The sequence below is a fragment of the Marmota monax genome, unplaced genomic scaffold (assembly GCF_021218885.2).
Source record: "Marmota monax isolate L192 unplaced genomic scaffold, Marmota_monax_Labrador192_F-V1.1 WCK01_AAM20220418_F8-fsc00148, whole genome shotgun sequence".
Classification (NCBI taxonomy): domain Eukaryota; kingdom Metazoa; phylum Chordata; class Mammalia; order Rodentia; family Sciuridae; genus Marmota; species Marmota monax.
In genome coordinates, this window is record NW_026693034.1 from 347,561 (window position 1) to 374,786 (window position 27,226).

General features: G+C 37.3%; 1 protein-coding gene across 1 annotated transcript; it reads right to left on the reverse strand.

Annotated features, from left to right (window-relative positions):
- Window positions 1–1,672: 1,672 nt before the first annotated feature.
- Window positions 1,673–25,236, reverse strand: LOC124098815 (cytochrome P450 3A9). The gene is made up of 13 exons (XM_046453774.2): window positions 25,052–25,236; window positions 23,094–23,187; window positions 22,020–22,072; window positions 20,394–20,493; window positions 18,148–18,261; window positions 17,797–17,885; window positions 16,954–17,102; window positions 10,393–10,520; window positions 8,753–8,819; window positions 6,980–7,140; window positions 5,396–5,622; window positions 2,863–3,025; window positions 1,673–2,236 (listed from the first exon to the last, which is right to left on the reverse strand). The coding sequence occupies exons 1-13, from the start codon at window positions 25,120–25,122 to the stop codon at window positions 2,141–2,143; spliced, it is 1,512 nt and encodes a 503-aa protein (XP_046309730.1). The 5' UTR covers window positions 25,123–25,236; the 3' UTR covers window positions 1,673–2,140.
- Window positions 25,237–27,226: the final 1,990 nt, after the last annotated feature.

A 27,226-nucleotide genomic window follows, 5' to 3' on the forward strand; every position in this document is an offset into this window, starting at 1 on the left:
AGAAAAAGGGACTTCTCTGTCTCTGTGTGATTATTTTGTGCCAGCCCAATTCACCTGAAGTGATCCTGAGTGTTTAGTCATGGAACGGGACAGAAATCATAATTCATTCACCACTCCCAACACTATCAGGTATACCATGATTGATTTAATTCATTTCCAAGGTTGTTCTCTCTGGTTCCTTGATTCAGGATGTGTCTTCCAGGTCTCTCTACTGTAATGTTACACTTTATCCTTTGCAATTAAATTGTATTCTGACCCATGTTCAAAAAAACTGTGTAAATATATTTATCAACTTTAGCTATTTATTTATATACCTGTTTGTACTAATGTCTTACTTTTTATTTCCATGGATGATAATATTTTCATATAATTATTTATGATGTGAACCAAATGGTCCCTCTTTGGTCAGCGGCAGCCCCTCAGGCTGGCTTCATTGTGTTTTCAATATGTCCCTAGTTTTTCTGAATGTTTTCTTGCATTCTGTATAAAAAGATGTTCCAGGCTTACTTTGGACTTGCCAAGCCCTTACCATAAAATCAGCCTTTTCTCTAACCAGCCCTGCTTCCTATAGAGAAATATGGTATTTTGTTCCAGCATATGGTCACCAAGGCTGCTCCTTGCTATGAAAATGTTACTATTACCCAGTCCCATCAGTGCAGGCAAGTAGGGAATTTAAATTTCTACATTCAAACCTACACAAACACATGCACACCCCATATCCATTTGTTTCTCTATTTTCCTATCGGGAAGAGCATGGATTCACAGTGATACATTCTATCCAGTTCTACTTCACAGGTCTCATCCGAATTTTCTTTCCTAAACCAGTGAGTCCCTTCTCCAGCATTTCCTATGAAAGCTGGATTTCATTATCCTTGATTAATTTACTTATTTAAACAATCTCTCTTCTTACACCTAACTTCCATTTATCTAATTCTAACCCCTCAAGCCCTCCTTAGCTCACCTGTGTGTTCTTTAACCTATTTAGTCAACAAGTGTTTATTATAGGCCATCCCTTTGCTTGGAGCCCATCTCAGGTTGCTTGGACTTCCATATCCAGGCCAGGCTGTCCCTTCTGGGGACACCTTCCCAATTGTATCTCATATCTGACTTGAAGCCACCATTATTCCCTCCTCCACCACAAAGTGTGCCCTCACATTTCTGGACCACATATAATGGCATTAGGAGTGAATTATTCAAGAAGGGAAGGGGAAGTAAAGGGAAGGAAGAGAAGGGACAGGAATAAGATGGAAAAATCCTGTGTAGCTCCTGATACCAGTTGAATCTGAGGAGCACTGCTGTAAAACAATTGTCTATCAACCACTTTCTAATTCAATGCTCATTGTGCTTGTTATCAAGTTGGGAGTTGAAGATGGACTACAAATGTTTCTTGCTTTCCAGTGGGATAGGAGTATTAAATATAAACTAGAAGTATAGTAATAACTATCTCAGTAAAGCGTTACAAATTATATGCTTCAAAAATTGCACAAGGACATTATGAATATACTTTTCTAGCAATGGGAAAATTAATAGTGGGTTAACTATATCTTACAATTTAATTTGAATTTCTGAAAAATTTCCATGTATTCACTGATTGTGATGATCAAAAGATTTAGTTTTGACTTTCACTGATTCAGTACTCTATATCCCCTTATATGGACATAAAGGCTCCAGATAAATTTTATAAGGATATGTTTATTTACTTTCTCATTATAAAACTTATCACAGCATATTTCAAAGAACACATCATATATCAATGTCACTACAAAAGCCACCACAACCACCCTAATTCCATTAAAAATTGTTGACAAATTTGGTGATAATTGTTGATTCTCTAATCAGAGCTCAGGAGGAGCTGCCAGGACTAACTGGCAGTGAGAGGAGAGAGCCCATTAGACCCAGAAAGGGTGAGTCTTTACATCTGGCACTGAGGTGGGCACCTCCTTTCCATCAGAAAATAGATAATACTCTGCACAGACCCTGAGCAAGCTCAGCAAAGGTCTCCAGCATCTCTTATCATTCATCAATTAAGGAATATAGAGTCTATCTTCATTTTGAGTTTTCTTCACAAAATAAATTTTTGTTCTCTGATGTTCTGGGTCCCAGGCTCTAAGGACAACAATGCACAAATTCTTAGGGAAGTTCAGGCTCCACTTATTGTCCCATCTCTGCACACAGCCTTCAGAATAATGGACTTTTCAGGTTGAATAAGTCCTAGATCTCTTAATTTCAGGGGAATCTGTAACATATAGACAAGCACATGGAGAAGCAATGAATGAAACACCAGGAACCAAAGCAGCAAAGTAGAGAAGATTCATTATGCCCAGTGATGTTCCACAAACATAAAACTACTTTTAGTATCATGCACTTTGAATTCATCCTACTTATTCTCTAAGGTGTGTCATGATTGGATAGTAAAATTATTCATTTATCTGAAAAATTATTTCATAAACATTTATCCTGTACAAGGCCTGAGACAGGGAGGTTCTGTAAGTTCTGGTGAGGAGATCTTCTCTCAAACATCAGAACCCTGTGGTCACCACACCTCATGACTGTACACAGGGTCTCTCCAGGAGACTTAAAGCTGAATTTATACTGTGCTCAAGTTCACAGTCCACACATACATATTTCACACTAATCTGCATTGAGTCCATATGTTTTTTACACTTTGTTCTTCACAAAGTCATGGACTTAGAGCCCCCCATGGTGAAGAACTCTAAAATCTCAAAGATGGTACAAAAGAGACTCACTGGACTATAGATCTAAGAATTAAATGATAAATGAGCATATATTTTTCTGTGACTAGGCCCCTCAGTTTGGGAAAACATATTCAAATAAACATTATTTATATGAAAATTTACTGACCTGTGTTTCCTTACAAGTTTGGAAGGAGAAGTTCTGCATTACTTTGACAAGAGCAACTTTCATGTTCATGAGAGCAAACCTCATGCCAATGCAGTTTCGGGGACCATTTCCAAAGGGCATGTATATGTACGGATCAATGCTGTCCTTGTTTTTCTTACTGAACCTGGTTCCACAATAGATGACAAGTCAACAAAACATTAAAACCACAACAGTTACTTGTTTCAGTTTGTGCCTTAGACACCCCCAAGCAATGATGTAAAAGATGATTTCTGGGCTGGACATTGAAATCCAGCTGTGGTTTTGCTATGAGAATTGTTAAGCTATGGAGTTTTTCCACCTTTCTCCCCCTTAGCCTATAGGAGTTTTTCCACCTTTCTCCCCCTTAGCCTATAGGATCTTTCAATCTTCTTGAGATAAATGCTGTTTCAAAGGAAATCATGGTAAATTGAGACAGAAAATAAAACAAAACACTCATAAAATATAAGCAGTATAACAATAAATACATAAAATGAAATGAGATAGTGGTCATGTAGGTTATGGCACATGCTATAAAATTTGAAAACACAGACACACAGACACATACACACACACACACATATGCATACACACAGAGTCATTGTGTCATATCTGAGGAGATTTAGTTTTAGCATCAGAATAAACAAAATCCTGGGTGATCAAATCTCTTATAAAAATAATGGGGAAATACTTGTATAACTTATGCACATCCTGAAATATATTTTAAATCACCTCTGGATTGCTTATAATAACTAATAATATGTAAATACTATATAAATGCTTATTGTATTAGACTGTTTAGGGGAAACTGACAAGAAAAAAAGTTTATTTAGTTAGTTGAAATTATAGATCCAAAAACCATACATACAGACTGAGCACAGTGGCACACTCCTGTAATCCCAGCAACTTGGGATGCAGAGACAGTAGGATCCCAAGTTCAAAGCCAACTTTAGCAATTTAGCGAGGCACTAAGCAACTCAGTGAGACCCTGTCTCTAATAAAATACAAAATAGGGCTACGGATGTGGCTCAGTGGTCATCCGCCCCGAGTTCAATTCCTGGTACCTCCCAAAAAATCATACATGCAGAGGTTGAATACATATTATCAAGTGCTATCAAAAATCAAATAAAATATGATACAATCTAGTTTTGCAAAAATATCTATATATGCATAGGAATATGTTTATGATAACATGATCATATTATTAATTAATAATTATTTAAAGAATTTAACAAACTAAAAAGTTTCTTCTCAGCAAAAGAAACAATTTGTGAGGTGAATAAAGAGGCTACAGCTCGGGAGTAAATTTTCACCCCTCACACATTCGATAGAACACCAATCTCTAGGGTATATAAAGAACTCAAAAGCAAAGCACCAAAAAAACAAATAACCCAATCAATAAATGGGCCAAGAATCTGAACAGACACTTCTCAGCAGAGGATATACAATCAATCAACAAATATATGAAAAACTGCTCATCGTCTCTAGCAATTAGAGAAATGAACATCAAAACTACTCTAAGATATCATCTCACTTCAGTTCAGAATGGCAGATATTATGAAGACAACAATAAGTGTTGGCAAGGATGTAGGGGAAAAAGTACACTCATACATTACTGGTGGGACTGTAAATTAGTGCAGCCAATATGGAAAGCAGTATGGAGATTCTTCGGAAATCTGGGAATGGAACCACCATTTGACCCAGCTATCCCTCTCCTCGGTTTATACCCAAAAGACTTTAAAACAGCATGCTACAGGGACACAGCCACATCAATGTTTATAGCAGCACAATTCACAATAGATAAACTGTGGAGCCAACCTAGATGCCCTTCAGTAGATGAATGGATTAAAAAAATGTGGCATATATACACAATGGAATTTTACTCAGCATTAAAAGAGAATATAATCATGGCATTTACAGGTAAATGGATGGTGTTGGAGAAGATAATGCTAAGTCAAGTTCGCCAATTCCAAAAAAACAAATGCTGAATGTTTTCTCTGATATAAGGAGGCTGACACATAGTGGGATAGGGAGGGGGAGCATGGGAGGAATAAACGAACTCTAGATAGGGCAGAGGGGTGGAAGGGAAAGGAAGAGGGCAGGGGGTTAGCAAGGATGGTGGAATGGGATAGACATCATTATCCAAAGTTCATGTATGAAGACACGAATTGGTGTCAACATACTTTATATACAAACAGAGATATGAGACATTGTGTTATATATGTGTAATAAGAATTGTAATGCATTCTGTTGTCATTTATTTTTTTAAAATCAATTAAAAATCAAAAAAAAAGAATTTAGGATAGTGAATGGACATAGCATTTATTTTGTTCCTTGTCACAAATTCATAGCATTTTACAAGAAAATGTTATATTTATAATAGGAAAACTGCTTAAAATACAAAGACATATATAAAAATGATTACATAGCTACCTGTATGTCATCTATGATAAGAAATACAAGGACATGCTTGGATAACCCTAGCCCAGGGCAGTTCCCTTTCCCAGAGGCCCTGTACCTTTCAGGGCGGAACTCCTCAGGCTCTGGCCAGTACTGTGGGTCTCGATGAAGAACATAGCTTGGCATCATCACCACTGTTCCCTTCCTAATGGGCACTCCATTGATTTCAACATCTTTCTTACAGACCCTCTCAAGTCTGCCAGCAATTGGGTACAACCTGAGAGTTTCATTCACCACCATGTCCAGGTACTCCATCTGTAACACGGTATCATAGGTAGCAGGTGCCTGAAGAGAAAAAAAGAGATTGTTGGAAATTCATGTTTAGAACTAACTTTAAACACAATCTACATAGTTTTATTAAAATGTTAGGAGGTCCCAAGAATAACAGAATGGAGAAAGAGAGTAGTTCTTACAATTGACTAAGCATTGTAATAACAATCATGTCCATTTGACAACCATGTCCATGGCCATTGAAAAGTGCAGAGTAGTTATGAACATAAGAGGCTTATGGGACAATCCCAAATTCGGTGTGTAATATCCTCAGCAGCATCATGTACTACTTTTTCTCATGCAAGGAAAAGTAACTAATAGAATATGACAATTACACTCAGGCAAAATATGTGAAAGTCACTATAACATTTCACTAGAAAAGTCACAGGTCTATTTCAAGGAAATAGAACATAGAAAAGTGGAAATAACCCATTATACATCCATTTTTCTTGGATAATCCTGCTTTGAATGTGTGTGTGTGTGTGAGTGTATATATATATATATATATATATATATATATATATATATATATATATATCTCCTAGAGATAACACTACATCATGTAAAAAATGTTGGGAAAAATTGGTAACTTCCACCCTAACACAACCAAAAAAATCTAAGATTGGATGGCACCATGTCACACAATTTCAGTTTCAGAGAACATTCTAAGGAGGACAGGAAGCCACTCTCAGCCCCACCCCCTGTTGCTGGACCAGTCTTCAGGGCTTCATTGTGAGCTCTGAATAAGAGGCTTTGTGCCCACTTCACTGCCAAACCAGCCATGCCAGCCCCAGAGACCAGGTGTCTTCATATCCAATAGACTCCCTGTTTAGGCAGAGGTGTCAGAACACCAGGAACAACATGTGGCTAATGCCTGGTGTGACATTGGAGAGGACACAAGGCAGCAGTAAAGAGTTTGGCTCAGGAGCCAGAAAACCTGACTCATCCCCTGACTGCTTCTCTCTAATACATGACTAGAGTGTGAAGATGTGTGGAGCAGAGCAGAGTCATCCTGTCCAGCAAGCCTGGGCTCACTCAGCAGACAGCCAGGAATGAGCTCATGCCAGAGCTCAGCAGAACCAATGATCCGGACACTTGAGTGACACATGCTTACACTTCCTAGGTGTCATCATGATAACTGGTAATGGATACAATTGAAATTACACTCTTAAAAATTCCTTGTAGTTTTGGGAATAACATTTTCCCCCAAATACTGTTTTCTCCTTCATTTGTCTCTTCAGATCCTTTCCAGATAGAGCTGGTGAAAAGAATCAGTGACTATATTTTGGACAAAGCCTCCTAGGAAGTGAAAAGGAGGGAGTCTTGTTGAGGCTCCGCCTCTCTCCTCCCTCTCCAGGTACCATCTTCTCACCTTATTGGGCAAAGCCGCATCAATCTCCTGCTGCAATTTGGTCTGGGCATCAGGATGGGTGGCCAGTTCATACAAAATGAAGGAAAGAGCACTACTAGTGGTCTCATAGCCAGCAAAAATGAAGATAATTGATTGGGCCACAAGCTCCAGATCAGTCAGGGCTAATGGAAGAGGAAACACAATTTAGGTAAATCCATCAAATCACAACATTGGGGTTTAGATGAAGAGAAATCCCATTAAAACCCACAGATAACTAGGCAGGACCATGGAAAAGCAATTCAGGGTCATTCTCAGAGTGGTTTTCACTCTCATGTCTATCTGATAGGGGAGCCAAAGGAAAACTAATTTTAATCCAGTTTTCCTGAGGTCTACACCACTCTTAGACTTGGCTTCTAGCGGTGCCATTCTCAGAACCAGCAAAGATAGGTAATTTCAAGAGACACCATTTCTATCTAAGATACACAGTATGATCAATATGGACTTTTAGATACCTGGGTCCTGAAAAAAAAAAAAACATGATCTCTGTGCCAAACATGCAATTCAAAATAAAAAAGAAAACACAAAACAAGTGTTTGAAAGGTCTACAGAGTTCAGATTTACTGATAATGATTTTCTATGATGATGTCATGGGAATATTTAATTATCAAATCGTTTAGCCCAGTGAGTATGAACCCCATTAAATAGGAATATAAAGTCAAGGTGTGGGCCAGGTACAGTGGCACACACCCGTAATCCCTGTGGGAGGCTGAGGCAAAAGAATCATGAATTCAAAGCCAACCTTAGAACAGTGAGGAGCTACTCAACTCAGTGAGACCCTGACTCTAAATAAAATACAAAGTAGGGCTGGGATGTGTCTCAGTGGTTGAGTGCCCCTGAGTTCAATTCCTAGTAACCTTCTCCCCCCACACCAACAAAAAGTCAAGGTTTATAGCTTGGATGTTTGCATTCGTAGCTACCAGCCACATGTGGGTGTTTAAATTTTAATTAATTAAAAGTCAATACACTTCTGTTCCTCAGTGGCACTAGCCACATGTCAAGTGCTCAGTAGCACGTGTGTTCAGTCATTATTTTATTGACCAATTAAATATAGATTGTTTCCTTCATCATAGAAAGCTGAATAGAACTGGGTAGATACATACAGGATAGATGGATGGATGGATGGATGGATGGATGGATGGATAGATAGATAGATAGATAGATGGATGATATGTATATGTGAACATAAAAATATGTGTACTGGGGCTGGGGTTGTGGCTCAGTGGTAGAGCATTCACTTAGCACATGTGAGGCACTAGGTTTGGTCCTCAGCACCACATAAAAATAAAATAAAAGTATTGTGTGCACCTACAACTAAAAAATAAAAATATATTTTTTAAAAAATGCATAAGCCCAGTCCTCATATCTAGAATTAATTGCTCAACATTCAGGAATTTTTTTCAGATGGTTGTCAAGGCACTGGGTACCATGAATTAGAACTGCAATGGGAGTACTTGTGTATTACAGTAAATTAGGGGAAAAATTTGAAGGAGAGAGAAAAATAGTTTATATCACTGGATGTGAGTAGGTACTTGTTTATATCAGCTTCAACATTTGAACTTGGTTCTAGATGTGTTTCTCTAGAAAGTTCCTCAGGCTACTGTATATGATATCCAAGCATGGCCTTTCCGCAACTTGGTATAAATGCTCTTCTTCCTGGAGAATCTCCTGCACATTTCCAGAACACACTTCCCTCTGAGTTTCCCCAACAGTAGACGAGATAGCAACCTCGTTTACCTTTATGAGACTCCACATCTTTGGAATTCTGAGAATTTATCATAAGCTGAAGAAAATCCACCCGATGCTAGAAACAGAGTGATTTCAAAGATAGAAGGTTAATTATGCAGTCAGAAAAAAATTAAGAGTACAGAACTTATCTTCCCTTCTGAGACTATGACTTACCCTTTAAGTACAGAAGTCCAGCTGGAGTTTCCTAAGTCATCGGTGAATAAAAGTATCCATCTACAAACTTTGGAGAGTAGGACGTTTCCCTGAGTGAAAACAGGCTATGGTGTCCAACAGCTACTGGTTTTTGCTCTCCCTGCTTGTGAGCTTCTATGGATTCTGAACACAGCCTCCTGGCCAGAGAGTGGCTGGCTTTGTCTCCTGTTACATTTGTTTGCTCACGGAGAAGTGCTGGACTGCAATATTTTGTTTTACTACCTTAATTCTTCACCAAAGATGCCACAGATTAATATCCTGACATTTTTAGAGCTCATCATCAGATTTTGGGCAAGCTTCTTGAAATATCCCACCATGCTTGAAGCTATAAACTTTGTACTGACACCTGGAGGGCCCTTCCTGGCTCCCTGGCCTGCACACATCCTTGTGCTGGCCTTCATACATAAAACAAAACCTTCACCTAAAGAACCCCATGCCTGCTCCATGAGAGGCCAGACAGTACCAGCTACCCTGAGGATACCTTCTGTGGAGAGTTTGTAAAGTGAGAGGTTTGGAAATGCAATGTTTCTTTGCCAATATAAAATCTGATTAAATTAAAGCACCAGAAAAATAATTTTATGTTGAAATTTTATCTATTGAGAGAAGGGATATGATAAAATGTTTTTCCTCTATTTAAAAAAAATCATTTCAACTGATATATAAAAACATTAAGCTATACATATTAAAACATTAAGTAAGGTACCTGATTACTTTGATATATATATATATATATATATATATATATATATATATGATGTTTGATGTTTATGTCAGTTTAAACACATTTTTAACTGCATTTATCATTTCTTGATGGTGGATGTTTTCAAACTCTATTTGGCTCAATTAATAAGAACAATTTTAACATAGAGCTGAAATAAACATGGGAGTAAATATCTCTCTTTGACATACTGATTTCATTTTCTGTGGTTATACACCTAGTAGTGAGATTGCTGGATCATACAGTAGGTCTGTATTTGATTTCTGAGGGTCCTCCACACAGTTTTCCACAAAGGCTGACCTGATTTGCATTCTAGTCAACAATGTACAAGGACTCCTTTTTACAGCATTTGGAACTTTTTCCTATCAGCAATATTTATGCCTTGACAAACTAAATTGCATTCCCATTATTTAACTGTAAATGCTTTCTCTTTGGTTCACTATTTTTCAGTATTTAAAATATATAATTTTATTTATTTAAGTCTTTTATATTAGTTCTTTTTAGTTATATGAGAGTAGAGTCCATTTTGACATAATTATAAAAGCTTGGAATACATGCTAAATTCTTTATTCTCCCCAAATGAAAACCCTCTACTACTCTCAACTAAGAGTTCTTCATCTACCTTTTAAAAATATACAAAGAAGTGTGGAAGTCAAACACCCATAGGCAAATAAGTTATCAAAAATGAACCTCCTCTGTAGCCACCACCGGATTTTACCTGTTGTTTCTCTTGGAGGCGACTTTCTTTCATTCTGTTTATAGCTTTCTTTAAAAAATTTGTGACATCCTTTGGAAACATAGAGATATTCATTGCCTCATAAATTGGAGTAAGGAATGGAAAAATTACTGCAGGGGAAAGAAAAAACAAAAGACACTTCAGGGAAAAATGTAAAATTTACCTGGAGCAATTACATCTTTTCTACCAATCAGAAAAGTGGAAGTCACAAGGGTTCCTAAAGAGGAACTGTTCCTGCTGGGACCACTGATTGGGCTCCAGGACACTGGCTGAGTAAGAGGATGTCATATATAGGGCCACCATCATAGCAGTGAGATCAGTGGCCCCTTCTGCCTCTGTGGAGTGACCAAAGGAGCAAGATGAAAACCCTGACCCCTTTCCCCTTCATGTACTGGAATAGAGTGTCTTTGGATAAAACTAGGCTTCAGTCCGATGCTGCAGTTAATCATGCTCTTCAAGAAAGAGCAGTCAGGATGAGACCAACAGAGCATGTGTTCCTCAAGCACCACAGGAGGAATCCAGAAGGCATTATTAGAAAGAAAATTGGGAAACTCAAAGTACGGGGAAAATTGATCAATATATACCTGAATAAACACTGGATGAAAGAAGAAAATAAAGTGAAATGATAAAGTATTGAAAGGGAAAGAAAGGATACATAATATATCAAACTAATATATATATATATATATATATATATATATATATATATATATATATAGTGGAATGGAGAAAAAGCCATCATTGTGCAGAGGGTAATTCTGATCTATTAAATAAAAACAAAGATCACAAATGAACGATCAAATTTTACACAATAAATCACAGAAAAAAAGAAGAGCAAATTAAATTTAAAGGAAACAGAAGGAAGAAAATATTAAGGACCAAAGTGGAAACTAATCAAATAAAAAATAAAATCAATACTAGAAATTAATGAAAACAAATGCAATTGTTTGAAAAAAAACAACAAAATTGGCAAAATAATAGCTACACTGGCCCAGAAATAGAAAGGTTACAGTTAGTAGCATTCAAAATAAAAACTGGGGAAATACTGACATTATAAACATAGAAAGAAATATAAAGATGTTGTAACAATCAGATTATCCCAACAATTTTACAAATTACATAAATGAAATGGACAAATTCCTAAAAAGACACAAACGTAGCAGAAACTGACACAAAAAGTAATACAAAATATCTATTGACATACATCACATGATGAAACTAAATTAGAAATTAAGAACTTTTCTACAAAGTGCAGCTCAGGTCCAGATGTTCCATGGACAATTCTGCTAAACATTAAAAGAACTAACACCAACTCTTTACCTCATTACAGACATTCATAGAAATATTTAGTATTTTCTAAATATAGAATACAGTGAACATTTGTAAAAAGATCCTAAAATGCCCAAGTTAACCTGATCCTAAGACTTGACACAAAGATAACACAGGAGAACTACAAACTTATATATCATATAATTATGGATGCAAAATCTCAACAGAATATTAAAAATGAAATAATTTATTGTTCTCTTCTCTCCCCGCCTTTCTCTCTCTTCTTCCCACTTATCTGTCTCCCCAAAGTCTCTTTCTCTCTTTTCTCCTGCTACTAGCCAACATCTTTTGATTCCTCTTTTATGCTTCCTAAGATCTAATAACTCTATATCCTCATCTCCTACCTCCTTAACATCTCATCCTAACCTCCCCAAAGTTCTCTCTTTGTCCACCATTATAAACTGTAGATCCTTTTGCAACCTACTGTTTACATTGTTGATAATAATTAAATGCACCATTTCTGACTATTGTGACAAAACTGTAAACATCTCAATAGAAGCTATTTGGTTTAATTAAGCTTGCATATTGTTTGCATTGGGATAAGTTAATATTGATCTCCTCCTTAAAGGAGAGGTCATGGAATTCTTCAGGGACACTATAAGTCTATTGGTAAAAACTGTAATACCTTGGATCTATACTGATAAAGGGAAAGATACACAAACAATATGAAAAAACAAGGGAAGAAAGTGCCCCAAACAAACCAAGGTACATTACTAGAACCAATGGCCAGCACAGAAGAAGAGATGTCCAAGAAGGAGTTCAGGATGTATGTAATTAAAATGTTCTGTGCATTAAAGGATGATATAAGAAAGCAAACACAGGCAACAAAAGGTCATTTCAATAAAGAGCTACATAGCCAAATACAGGAAGCAAAAGGTTACTTCAATAAGGAGATAGAGATTCTACAAAAAAAAAAGGAAAAGAAATCCTTGAAATGAAGGAAACAAAAAACCAAATTAAAATTCAATAGAAATCATCACCAACAGACTAGATCACTTGAAAGATAGGATCTCAGAAATGAACACAAAAATATATAATCTTGAAAGTAAAGTTGACCACACAGTGAAGATGGTATGAAACCATGAGCAGAACATTCATGAATTATGAAAAGGTCAAATGTACGAATTATTGGGATAGAAGAAGGCATAGAGTTCCAAAACAAAGGAATGAACAATTTATCCAATGAAATAATATCAGTAATTTTTTCCAAACCCGAATAATGAATTGGAAAATCAAATACAAAAAGCTTACAGGACACCAAGTGTACAAAATCACAACAGATCTACACCAAGGCACATAACAATGAAAATGCCTAACATACAGAATAAGGAAAGAAATTTAAAAGCCACAAGAGAAAGGAATCAGATTACATATAGGAGGAAATCAATTAGGATCTTTTCAGATTTCTAAACCCAGACCTTCAAAGCTAGAGGGTCCAGGAACAATATATACCAAACTCTGAAAGAAAATGGATGCCAATCAAGAATCTTATATCCAGCAAAATTAAGCTTTAGATTTCATGATAAAATAAAAACCTTCCATGATAAACAAAAAATAAAAGAATTTACAACTAGAAATCCTGGACTACAGAATATTCTTAGCAAAATATTCCATGAAGAAAAAATGAAAAACAACAATGAAAATCAGCAAAGGGAGGAAATACACTAAAGGAAAAGCCAATCAAAGGAGAAACCAAGTCAAGTTAAAAACCAAAAATAAAGCAAAATGACTGGAAATATGAACCATGTTTCAATAATAACCCTGAATGTTAATGTCCTAAACTCATCAATCAAAAGATATAGACTGGCAGATTGGATTTTTTAAAAAACCAACAATATGCTACCTTCAAGAGACTTATAGGAAAAGATATCCACAAACTGAGGGTGAAAGTTTGGGAATAAATATACGACTCACATGGACTGTGTAAACAAGCACAGGTTTCCATCCTCATATCAAATAAAGTAGACATCAAGACAAAGTTAATCAAAAGGAATAAAGAAGGACATTTCATGCTTAAGAAAACCATTCATCAACAAAAATTATAATTATAAATACTTATGCCCCAAAAAATGAATGATGGGATAACATGGAAAGGCCATCTACATTCATCAAACTCTTCTCAATTTCAAGAGTAAAATGGAATACAACACAATAATACTAGGTGACTTTAACACACCTCATTCACCACTGGAGAGATCTTCCAAACAAAGAAACATAGAACTCAATAATATAATCAATAACTTAGACTTAACAGACATATAGAGAACATTGCATCCATCAATGAGTGAAGAGACTTTCTTCTTGGCAGCACACGGATCCTTCTCTAAAATAGATCATATATTATGCCACAAAGCAACTCTTAGCAAATACAAATAGAGATACTACCCTGTATGCCATCAGATTATAATGGAATGAAATTAGAAATTAATGATAAAATGAAAAATAGAAGCTACTCCAACACCTGGAGACGAGCAAGGGATAGCAGAAAACATCAGAGAGGAGATTAAAAAATTCTTAGAGGTAAATGAGCACACTAATAAAACATATTAAAATCTCTGGGACACTATGAAGGCACTTCTAAGAGGAAAGTTCATTGCATGGGATTCATTCCTTAAAAGAAGAAAAAGTCAATAAATAAAGGACTTAACATTACATTTCAAAGCCCCCCAAAAAAGAAAAATCAACACCAAAAGTAGTAGAAGACAGGAAATAATTAAAATCAGAGCTGAAATCAATGAAACTGAAACAAAAGAAACAATTGAAAAAATAGACAAATCAAAAAGTTGATCTTTGAAAAAATAAATAAAATTCATAAACCCTTAGCCACACAAATAAAGAGAGAGAAAACTTAAATTACTAAAATATGTGATAATAAAGGAAATATCATGATGAACACATCTGAAATACAGAAATTATTTTGAAAATTTATACCCCAATTAGATAGAAAATATCGAAGACAATGACAAATTTCTAGAGTCATGATCTACCCAAACTGAGTCAAGCTAATATACACAAGTTAAACAGATCAATTTCAAGCAAGGAAATAGAAGACACCATATAAAGACTACATACAAAGAAGATCCCTGAACAGACAGATTCTCACAAGACCTTCAATACCAATACTCCTCAAATTATTCCATGAAAAAGCAAAAGAGAAAACACTTCCAAACTCATTCTATGAAGCCAGTATAACCCTGATCCCTAAACCAGCTAAAGACACATCAACAAAAGACAATTTCAGACCAATATCTTTAATGAACATAGATGCAAAAAGTCTCAATTAAATTCTGGCAAATCCATACTACCAAAAGTGTTATACACATTTAATTAAATCCCTATTAAAATCCCAATGACATTCTTCATAGAAATAGAAAAGGCAATCATAAAATGTATTTGGAAAAAAATAAGAGACCCAGAATAGCTAGCAATCCTTAGCAATAAAGAAAGCAGGAAGCATTATCACTATACCAGACCTTAAACTATACTACAGAGCTATAGTAACAAAAACAGCATGATATCTGCACCAAAATAGACTTGTATACCAATGGTACAAAATAGAGGACACAGAGACAAACACACATGAATATGGTTATATCATACTAGACAAAGGTACCAAAAACATTCACTGGAGAAAAGAGCCTATTCAACAAATGGTGCTGGAAAAACTGGAAATCCATATTGGCACCAAAACAGACTCATAAACCAATGGTACAGAACAGAAGATACAGAGACAAACCTACACAAATACAGTTATCTCATACTAGACAAAGGTGCCAAAAACATTCACTGGAAAAAAGCCTCTTCAAAAATGAAGCAGGGAAAAATGGAAATCCATATGTAGCAAAATGAAATTAAGTCCCTATCTCTCACCATGCACAAAACTTAACTCACAGTGAATCAAGGACCTAGGAATTAGGCCAGGGACACTGCACTTAATAGAAGAAAAAGTAGGCTCAAACTTTCATTATGTCAGATTAGACTCTGACTTCCTTAACAAGACTCCTAAAGTATAAGAAATAAAATCAAGAAACAATAAATCTCAGAAGAAGATATACAACTGATCAACAAATATATGAAAAAATGTTCAACATCTCTAGTAATTATAGAAATGCAAATCAACACTACTCTAAGATTTCATCTCACTCCAGTCAGAATGGCAGTTATGAAGAATACAAGCAAAAATATATGTTGATGAGAATGTGGAGGGAAAGGCACTTACATTGCTGGTGGGACTGTGAATTGGTGCAACCACTTTGGAAAGTAGTATGGAGATTCCTCAGAGAAGTTGGAATGGAACCACCGTTTGACCCAGCTATCCAACTTCTCGGTTTATACCCAAAGGACTTAAAATCAGCAAACTACACTGACGCCGCCACATCAATGTTTATAGAAGCTCAATTCACAATAGCTAAACTGTAGAACCAACCTAGATGTCCATCTACAGATGAATGGATAAAGAAAATGTGGTACATATACACAATGGAATATTATTCAGCATTAAAAGAGAATAAAATCATGGAATTTTCAGATAAATGAATGGAGTTGGAGAATATCATGCTAAGTGAAGTAAGCCGATCCCAAAACAACAAAAGCCAAATGTTTTCTCTCAGAGGTGGATGCTGATCCATAATGGGTGGGGGGGGGAGGGGTCATCCGAGGAATGGTGGAACTTTGGATAGGGCAAGTGAAAGGGAGGGGTGATGAGTGTAGGAAAGATTGTTGAATGAGATGGACATCATTACCCTAGGAACATGTGCTCCATTTGTGTTTTATGTAGTGAAATGCATTCTGCTGTCATGTATAATTCATTAGAACAAATAAATAAATAATTTCTTTTTAAAAAAATAAATGAAGAACTCACACATGCTTCAGGATGGAAGAATTTGAAAATACAATGATAAATGGAAGAAGTCAGACATGCAAAGCCACATATTGTGGGATTCATTAATAGAAAATTCACAGTATCAGGAAATCTATAGAGTCAGAAAATAGACCCATGATTGCTTAGGCTTGGGGAATAGAGAGTTGATAATGAAATGGTAGCCTGCTTCTGAGTTGATAAATGGTCACTAGTGATGGCTGAGTATATCTTTGTACTGAAAACCATTGAATTGTATAAATTAAGTGGGGTAATTAAAAGGTATGTTAATTATATATCAATAATGATCTTATTTAAATAAAGAAAGGGAACAAATAACATGGTAGTCCACATACTTATTGAGAGAAGCAAAGGGTCAAAGAAATCAAATTTTAAGAGCTTCTTGACTTTCTCCACAAAGGGATCTTGTGGGTTGTTGAGGGAATCGATGTTCACTCCAAATGAAGTAGCAGTGATCACATCCATGCTGTAGGCCCCAAAGATGCTGAATAGAGAAAGACATGGAAAGTTAAAACCAGTGCCTCTTCCCAATCCTTCCACTATACATGCAGCAAGAAGTAGGAGTAAGTTCACATACCCAGGCAAGACAAGCAGAGAGCCACACACTCACAGTTATCTGCTGAACTATAAGATGAGTCCGTGATCCCTTCACACTGACTAAGAGGCCTTTATGAGTTGCAAATGAGGTACTGCCCTCGTGCCAGGAGTGATGAAGACAGTGAGGTGACTTAGACTCACCTCTGTACTCAAGAAGCTCACCCGCACAGGGATAAGTTCCATAATCAGACACACTACAGTAGCACAAATAGAATGTGGATGATGACAGTTGTATACAAACTGAGCTTCAGCAGGATGAGGGTGGAATAACTGAGTCTTCCTAAAGGACTCACAAAAGGTGACCTTGACCTTGACAGTATTTTGTCTTCTAGTATATCCAAAGTCACAAATATTTTCAGCCAAGCAAACCTTGGTGGATACAGGAGAGATCTTTCTCCCCCAGCTGCCCTGTCTCCTTCTGGGAGCAGCTCCTTCTTGGATGAACAGTTGGAGTTGTGACTCCAAACCCTTGCTTTTGTCTGCTCATTGCACTGGCTCAACATTTGGAATTCAGTTCTGTGGCAGGCAGTTGGAGGGGTTCCTGTTGGAGCTTGGAATGCCAGAGCTGCCCTGCTACTTACTCTTTCAAGTTGATAAACTTGCCCTTCTCTGATTCCAGTCTCATGTTTTTCACCAACACATCTCCATACTGGTTAATGATGGGGAACATCTACGCACAAAACACAAGTCTGTCCATAGTTAAGTGAGGAGACTCAGTCCCCAAGGCTATGGCTTTCCCGGAATGAAGAAGTATGAGATATTTATAATGAATCTCACTATATCTCTTCTAAAACAAAAAGACAAGAGAACATTTTTAGGAATTTCAAATTCAGAGGACTATAGCTTGGAAAGGGACTATTACCTATCTCACTTTCTACCCATGCCCAGATTAATTCTTTCAGTTTCCAATGAAAAGCCTCTTATTTTATTACCTCCTTAAGTTTTCCACTGGTGAAGGTTGGAGACAGCAGTGTTCTTATTCTCTTCCACTCTTCGTCCTCAGACAAGGAGATGGCTTTTTTCATAAATCCCACTGGACCAAAATTCTAGAGTCCAAAGGAAAATAGATTTTGTCTACATAAATGTGGAGGTCTCCACAGTTGCAAAAGTTTGTTAAACAAGCATTATTTATTAAAAAAAATGTTTAGTGACTGCCTACTAGGTAGCTAGACCTATGTCAGACACTCAATAGTATTTCTTCCAAATGCCTAACCTCCTGAGAGTTTGGAAGAGACACCCAGGTACCTAACACCATTTTAGACTTTATATTCCAACCCTTGTTTAGATGAAAATTCCCCTTGGTTGGAAGCTTTTTCCAGGAGAATAGACAGGAAGAAGACCTAAGAAGACCTAATACAACCCCCAGGGCTATGCAGAGCAGAAATGGGTTGGTGACAGATACCAGATGTTCTTGGTCAACTGTATGTTACCTAAGACCAGTTTTGTCTTTACATGCATTTACAGCATAAGTGTCTTAATAAAGGGGTGCTTAGATATGATAATTTTAAAAATAATAATATTTGAAACTTAAAGGATTTGGAATATAAGTGTAATACAGAAAAAAATACAAGTTGTTAATGGAAGTTCTTACAATATTTTCTACAAAGGCAGAGGGGGAAAGGAATATAATTCTGTTTTTCACCTGGGTGCTAGCCCACCAAAGCAAAACCCTTGAAATTTAGTTCCATCATCTGAAATATATTTTTGTATTAAAATGTATGCTTCCAGCCAGGCACAGTGGTGCATGCCTGTAATCCCAGCAGCTCAGGAGTCCGAGACAGGATGATCACAAGTTCAAGGCCAGCCTTGGCAATAGTGTTACTTACTCTTTCAAGCTGATAAACTTGAGTAAGTAAGTAATGGTGAGGTGCTAAGCAATTCATTCACTGTGAAAATTTAGGAGATTAGGAACAGAGGGAAGGTTCTTCAACTTCACAAAGAGATTCTATAAAAATCCATTTTCCGCTAACAATATACTTACTGGTGGCAAACTGAATGCTTTCTCCCAAGCATCAGGAATAATTTTACAATGTCTGTTCAGTCATATACAGAAAAACAAGTAAAAATGCTCATCTGAGTGTAGATTAGTGATTTGGACATGTTGGGAAGTAAAGAGAGGCTGGATTTGGGCAGTGTGGAATATATGTATGTATTGAACATAGCAGCAAATCCTATTATCATGCACAATTATCATACACTAATCAAAGTTTTTAAAAAATTTTTTGTGATGTTGGGGTTTGAACCCCAGACTTTGTGCCTTCGAGGCAAGCACTCTACCAACTGACCTAAACCCAGCCCCCAAAGTTTTTAAAAAGTGAATATAGAGATTGTATGGGAATCCACACACTCAGCAGCCTCATCTAAAATTGGGGTAAACTTTGGAAGATTAAAGTCTATATCCTTCAAAAGAAATGTTCACTCTCCTGGCTCTTATTCAGCCTCATACTAGAACTCCCAGCTGATGTCAGAGAAAAAGAAAAACAAATAAATAAAAGGCATACAGATAGGATTTTTCCCTATTTATATGAGCAATCTTTGTCCAATGTGGTCAACACACAAGAAATCAGGCACATTTCTAAGGTTAATGAAGAATTTGTGAAAACACTTTAAAAACACAATCTAAATCTACACAAATGTAGGAATGTGATACATTTGCACAGAGCTGCACATTCATTCATATAGGCACACAAAATAGGAAAAATGAATATAAAAAGCTTATATTGTATCAATTTCCTGTTACTATAGAAATAGGAACTTAATAAATTTATAGTCATGTAAGAAATTATCACTGGGTAAAACAGAATAATTTATACATGCAACTGCCTGGTAACTTTTTGGCAAGGAATGCCCTCTGAACTTATAAATATCTCAGGATAAAAATCGAGTTAATAAGTAAATAAATGTTACTTTGCATTAGACAAAGGGGAACAAAGGGAAGGGTGAAGAGATGGGAATAGGAAAGACTGTAGAATGAATCAGACATAACTTTCCTATGTTCATATACGAATACACAACTAGTGAAACTCCACATTATGTCCAAACACAGGCTTGGGAAGTTGTACTTTATGTATATATAATATGTCAAAATACATTCTAGTGTCATGTATAACTGAAAAGAATAAATAAATACTTTAAAATAACTAAATAAATGTTAAAATGTTGAAAAGTGAATGCTTACCCGCCGGTTAGTGAAGGCAGAATAACATTCTTTGATGAGCACTGTTTTGATAATGCTTGGCTCCGTAATAACCAACACAGGCTGTCGACCATCATATAGGCTGTGTTAGAAAAATAGGGCTGGTTAAATCTAACAGCCCAGATTCTGCAGCAGGAATCCAGACTTTGATCCTGATGTTACCTATTCTACCTGCCTAGTCCTACAATACATAGCAACATGAAGTTCTGGTTGGGGATTCTGACCACAGAAACCACTGGAGTCTTCATAGCATAAAGGGTAATGTAGGTAAAGTAGGTAGGAAGAGAAACTTAGAGACAAAATACACCTCGTAAAAGATCATAATTAGAAATAGCATTGGAACACTTGTTAAATCTAGATGGTGAATACAATAGTATTACCTACACTACTTTCCATAACTTATTTATTATTTATTGTAATTGAAGGTGGGCAGAATGCCTTTATTTGTTTATTTTTATATGGTGCTAAGGATCAAACCCAGTGCCTCACACGTGATAAGCAAGTGCTCTGCCATTGAGCTACAGCCTTAGCCCATAGTCTCCATAACATTTCACATCTCAAAATATTGGATTATTCAAAAGGCTATTAGGTTAGTGAAAAAAACTGAAGGCATATAATTGACTAACTGCTCACAATTACTAAGTTTTGCAAGTAGTAGCTGGATTGGGGCCTTTGGAGATCCAGTGGAGCATATTGTGTCCTTGGATCACATGGCATCTATGGGAGATGTCAACTGAGCAGATCACTGTGGTCAGCCTGTGCTTTCTGTGGATTGATGAGAGAAGATGGAGAAGAAGAATCAATGTCTTCTACCACTATTTTTAGTGCAGATCAAAATGATCACACCTCTTCTATGGCTCCCATCAACCCTCCACCAGCTCTAAAAGGGAATAGTTGCTACATTTAGCTGAGGCCACCCTCCAATATAAAACCCATCAATCCACCAGGGAACTCAGTGGTGTAACTACATCCTATGTTTGGTCTTAACATCAAATGCATGAAGGAGAGAAAGAAATGTTTAGATCTACTTCATTGAAAAGTCAATGCTAAATACTTAAAAATGGCATATGAGCAACAATAATGATGACAATAAAAAAGAAGAAAGAAAGTAAAGGAAATGAAGAAAGCTGAACAGAAATGGCTGCCCAGGACCTCCCAGCCTTTTGTTCAAAAGCATACATTAAATCTGAAATTTAAATAAGAAATTTTGCTTTTAAACTAAACGGAAGTCAATGGAGGAAAAAGATGATGCCATAGACTTTTAAGCTCATGATTAAAAAAATCTTCTCAAATAATACATATCATTCAATTAAAGGACTCAAAAACAAACAAAAATGGGGAATATTGGAATAACTGCACAGTGGACATAAACTAAGGCTAGGAGACTCTGGGTCATCAAAAGCAGGAGAAAACATGCAACATTCTCAACCTAAGTCAGACTATAGACCCAGACTCCTGGTGACATGCAGGACCCTTGGCAGGACAAGCCTCCAAGGACTTTGCAGCACAGAGGGTTTCATCCCAAAAGCTCTGGACTGAGGTTGTCCTCACGTGTTGGGGTGCCACATCATAACAAGTCTACCAAAGAGAAATTTCCAGAATACTCACCCCCATGTTTTTCCATACTTTTTATAACATTCTGCATCAAAATTTAAAAAACCCTAGGAAAAAGAACAATATGAAATTCCATTATTGTTGTAAATATACTGACATCACATTAAATGACCCAAATCCCATGAAATCAGGCTTGTTGTTCCTAACAAGTGGTTAGAGAGAAGCTCTTACTCAGAGTCTTCTGAGGAGAAAAGAGAAAATATGCAATATTTGAAATGAAATATGTGAAATCACTTGAATTTTCTCTAAGTATTATACATACTTAACCAATTACACTTGTCTATGAATATGACATCCTTCTCTTCTGCAGTACTTCTTCTTCTGCTTGTGTCAACTCAGAAATACGGGGACCTTCTAAATTATCACCTCCATGGGCACATGAGGAAACCCAGGCTGAGGGAAAATGAGTGTTTCCCAGGGCCATCTTTTGTCTCCTCATCCAGAATCATTTTAATTTATCTCATGTTTTCTCTAGAATTCTGGTAGAATTAGGGAGTTAAAGACACCAGCAACCTCTTCTAGCCTAGGAGATTTATGTTATCACAATCATATTGTTGAGTAAGTAAGCAAGATAGTGAGCAAATAAAAAGTGGACTTGCCTTCCTGTGTTGTAGCTCAACTTAGGAAAAAAGGAGATGCTACTTCTCTGCACATAGGACACAGATAGGTAGACACTGGCTCTGAGTTTTTATCATAGAAACTAAGCAATTAATCTTCCTCATGCTAAGTTTCATTTGTAATATTTTAACTGTGCAAATAAAACATCCCAGAGATTTAAGTGTGTCTTCCTAGAATCTGCACTGAGAAAAATGAAAACCCTGTGAGAATGCTCACAGTCTGCTGAACATAAAGTCCACAGCTTACAGTGTGGATGTGCCAGAGTCCTGAGCTCATCAACAGAAGTGAACCTGAGGCCAGGAGGAGTTGTAAACAGAGCCTCAGGGTAAACCTAACTGTGCTTTGGATGCGGCCCTCACACAGTTCTCATGGAGCTGAATTTCTACTGAGGTAACTAAGTAGATGTTTGCAACCATAAGAGGCAAAACAGAAAGCTCAAATGATACTCACCTGGCGATAATTATGAAGATTTCCCAAAAAGGGCAGAGGTGTTGGCCCAGGAATTCCCAGCTTCTTAAAATATCCATGTGAATAGGTCCCATATCTACAAAGTGGAAGAGAAATCCAGGTCAAGGGATTGTGACTGTGTGAATATAGTGGCTCACGAGTCACTGATCAAGAATGGGAACAGTGAAGCCAGGGAGGTAACATGTAGGCCATAAATAACAACAAAAACTCCAATGACCCTAATTACATCTGCTCATCATCTCCTCTCTCACATTCCCTGAGAGACGCCCAAAATCATAATAATTACCTCAAAGCAGCTAATTTCATCATTAGGTTCCCAATGCTACACTGAATATCTGATATAAGTCCACAAACATGATCTTGAAAATTCCTGAGTAATTCAGCCTAGATTTCTTCCAGGTCACCTCATTCACTGGTGTCAGTTTAGGAAGTTGACTTGATACCATCATGTTGGCCCCTCTAGTGGCCTCCAGTGGGGGCTGTCCCCACTCTGGGCCTTCTTCCCTGAGCAGAGAGGAATATTCTCCCACTTTTTCATAACACCTCTCTGGATGCCTTTTATTGCATCCCTGGTCCACATTCTCCCTTACTCATCCGCTGTAAAGGATTAAGAACACTGGCATATGGGAAACTGTTGAGTAAGAATAACCTGCTGGGCAGGTATATTTAAAGACATGTGCAATCTATGTCATGGATGTGTGTATTAGATTAATATTCCTTCTATTGTTCAAAAAAGATGGGTCATTTTTAAACAGGTTGGTTTTCACAAATACAGAATCCAAGGGTCCTATTTTGACCTTCAGAAGGAATGTGAGGAACTTACCTCAAAGAAATTGTACTATTGAACAGAATGAAATTAAAACATTTCCATTAATTTTAAAATGCCATTGGAGGGAAAATAGATGCAACAAAAGCCTGAATATTACCCTTTACTTCAACTGTTACAACCAGGTTTATATTTTCTATTTTCACCTCATTATGAATGCCTACTCTTATAAAAGTGGATTTAAGATAGAAGTCAAAGGTCTCCTTGGGGCAATGTCTTCTACCCTCAGTCAGAAATAACTGCTCTCTTAACCTGCTCCATGAAGCCAGGAATCCCACTATTTTTTAAATATTTTTTTAGTTGTAGGCGATCACAATACATTTATTTTATTTATCTATTTTTATGTGGTGCTGAGGATTAAACTAAGTGCCTTACACATGCCAGACGAGCTCTCTACCACTGAGCCACAATCCCAGACCAGGAATCCCACTATTTGAAGGAATTTTTCTACTAGATCATTTTATTCATGCTCCTGTACTGGAATATCATGGGAAAATGTTTAAAATACAAAATTGGCTTGTTAACTTTTGTCTCTTCAACCTCCCATTAGATTTCAAATCAAGGAAGAAACAAATCTCTACACTGATGCTAACTTAAGGAATAAAAGATCAAAATTTCTCCCAGGTCTTTGCTCAATAGTTTTGTCATTCAGCAGTAGTTGCATATTGCAGGGTGGAGGATTTGAGTTTTTGGAGAGAGGGCTGTTCCAGGAAAGGTAACAGAACAGAGGGAAGAACTGAGTCTGAGCTGTGGTAGCACCTGAGGTGCACTTGGTGCATTTTACAAATGGTGCTGGGACGTGGGGAGGAGGAGCAGGAACCACCTGTTCTACACATTTCTTGTAGCACACATAGAACACAAAATAAACAATGACACAGAAACTTGTGAAGACCCCTCTTTACCCCCAGAATTCTGAAAGTTTGAAGAAGGTGCATCACTTTTCAGAAGATGTCCAGTTGTTTGTAATCTGCCTCTACAGAACTCTGGCTGATTAATCTAGGTCCAAACTGAGACTCAATCAGAAGTTCATCCCCAAAATCAAATTATATCACTAAACCTCCTATTCACAGAAATGGAAGGTTTGAAGAGGAGAGGAACTGGGACAGTTACTCACAGATAGAGGAGCACCAGGCTTATTCCCAGGAGAACCCAGGTTTCCATGGAAAAGCTTGGGATCAGGTCCATCACTACTTTCCTTCCAAAATTTTCTCCTCTGAGTTTGACTTCCAGCTATGTGAGCTATCTTTTCACAGGGGAAGGTGCCAAGCTTGTCTTCTGTGAACATCTGTGAGTCAATGAAGTCAGTCTGGCATATTTATATGCTGGGAAAGGAGGTGGGGCTGGGTGTACAGCCAGTAGAAAAAACCACCTGTGCTCCACCCACTATTGCAGAAGCCAAATGCCCCCTCCACCTTGGCAGTTGGCAGTGAATCATGAGACGTGCCTATTTTGATCTTTGAGCTCAGGTTCATAAAAATTATCAATAAAAACTTTGCCAAAAGTTATTGCTTCTTATCAGAAACTCAAGGGAAACATTGGAATTAAATGTCCTCTAATCAGTTTTTGTCTCCTTGGGTGTTCTCTTTACAAAATCCTTGAATTCCACCCAAAAAGGTTATATTTAAATAATGCACTTTCCTCTGCTTACAATGCCCTCTTGCTCCATAGAAGACTTTTAAAAAATATTTTTTAGTTTCTTTCTTTCTTTCTTTCTTATTTATTTATTTATTTCTATGCAGTGCTGAGAATCAAACCCAGGGCTTCACACATGCTAGGCAAGCCCTCTACCACTGAGTCACAGCCCCAGCCCAGAAGACTCTTAATCATCCTTCAAAACCCAGCTCAGTCAAAACTTCATCTGGTAAAGGCTTTCAACACCACCTCTTCACACGGAGCCACTTCCTCTCCTGGACAACCTCTATTTTCCCTGGAACACATTTCTCTTGTTGTTGTTCTCTTTACTGTCCTACAACATTGTTGGATTCCACCTTTGTTTAACTTTCCAGAATGTGAACTTCTCTGCAGCAGGGTCTCTGTACTATCCACTATTATGCCCCTAGTCTCTGTATCAGAGTTCTTTATAAAGAGCTGGTATCTGGGACGTTTGGTCATTGAGTCAGGTGATATTGCTGGGCCTCTGCAGGTTCTTTCCTTGTGAGTTTTTGCTGACCATTTTATCTTCCTGGTTTATTAATACTGGAAGATTATTTGGCTTGTTTGGGCCACAGCCACCTTCCCAGAACATTCAGGCTGTTGTGCCAGTACCCTGATGGCCAGAAGTCCTCTAGAAAAAAATAGTGGGCATAGACAAGATGAAGCTGATGGATGCACTGAGTAATGTCAATCCAGGCTACTTCCTGTGCCACCATTAAGAGATCCCTGCAGTAGTCAGCAAGTTAGACAGATTTTAGAGCAAAGAATAACTTCTGTCTCTGAAAATAATGCATGTTCATGATCAATGGGTGTGAAAGGACAGAAGAGAAGAACAGCAGCCTGCATGGCCAGATGAACCGCAAATCTCTATCCACCCATCTCATGGCAGATATCACCACAGAGAGCACATCCAGCACCAGAACTCCAAAAAAGATGATCCCAGATTTTTCATTAGGCCAAGAGGTATCTGAGCAGGTGGCTTCCTGCTTTTTGGTAAATGGGTGGTTGTGGGTGGAGAGCAGACCCTGGGAGCTGGTTTAGGAGGAGACTTATAAGAACAATTGTCATTGTGAGACCCTCAGCAGATTCCTGATGTGAGTGATGCTAGGTCTGAGTGTTTGGAAATTATACCAGCTCATCAATTCAACTCTGAGTTAAATTCTTTGTCTGATTAGGCTGGGGAAATGAGGATTAGGTAACAAAGTCTCCAAGTTCTCAAAACATAACAGAATGACAAGACATTTAAGTTGTGCTTGTGTGCTTCCTTCTCTCTTTCTTCTGACTCTGCACCAACTGATACTCACCCTTCACCAACCTTTCCTACATCTCTGGCGTGCATTCAAACAAGGAGAGATTACAGTGTCATTTGATAACTATTGACAATTAATAATCTTGAAACAGATTGAATTTGAAGGCACCCCATCTGAAATTGGGAATGACTTCCTCATGCTGAGAGTAGAAGCTGGGGGCCATGGGGCTTCCACCTCCCACCCTGACAGGCACCAAAGAAGATGGAAGTGGGGATTTCCTTCCTTCTGGGACTAGCACAGACTAACTAAATCTGCATGTGTGTATTTCCTGCTTTTTTTTTCCAGATTGCTCCCTCTTCAGGTCAACCAAATCTACACATGTATAT

Bases quoted from the DNA above. Each gene is read 5' to 3' on its own strand.
- LOC124098815 (XM_046453774.2), bottom strand. From the start codon at position 25,122: ATGGACCTGATCCCAAGCTTTTCCATGGAAACCTGGGTTCTCCTGGGA. The intron at 22,073-23,093 runs GTGAGTATCATT...TCTTTTTCCTAG, and splicing joins ATCTTCATAATTATCGCCAG to GGTTTTTTAAATTTTGATGC. The intron at 7,141-8,752 runs GTAAACGAGGTT...CTCTTCCATTAG, and splicing joins AGATGTGGAGTCTCATAAAG to CCCTGACTGATCTGGAGCTT.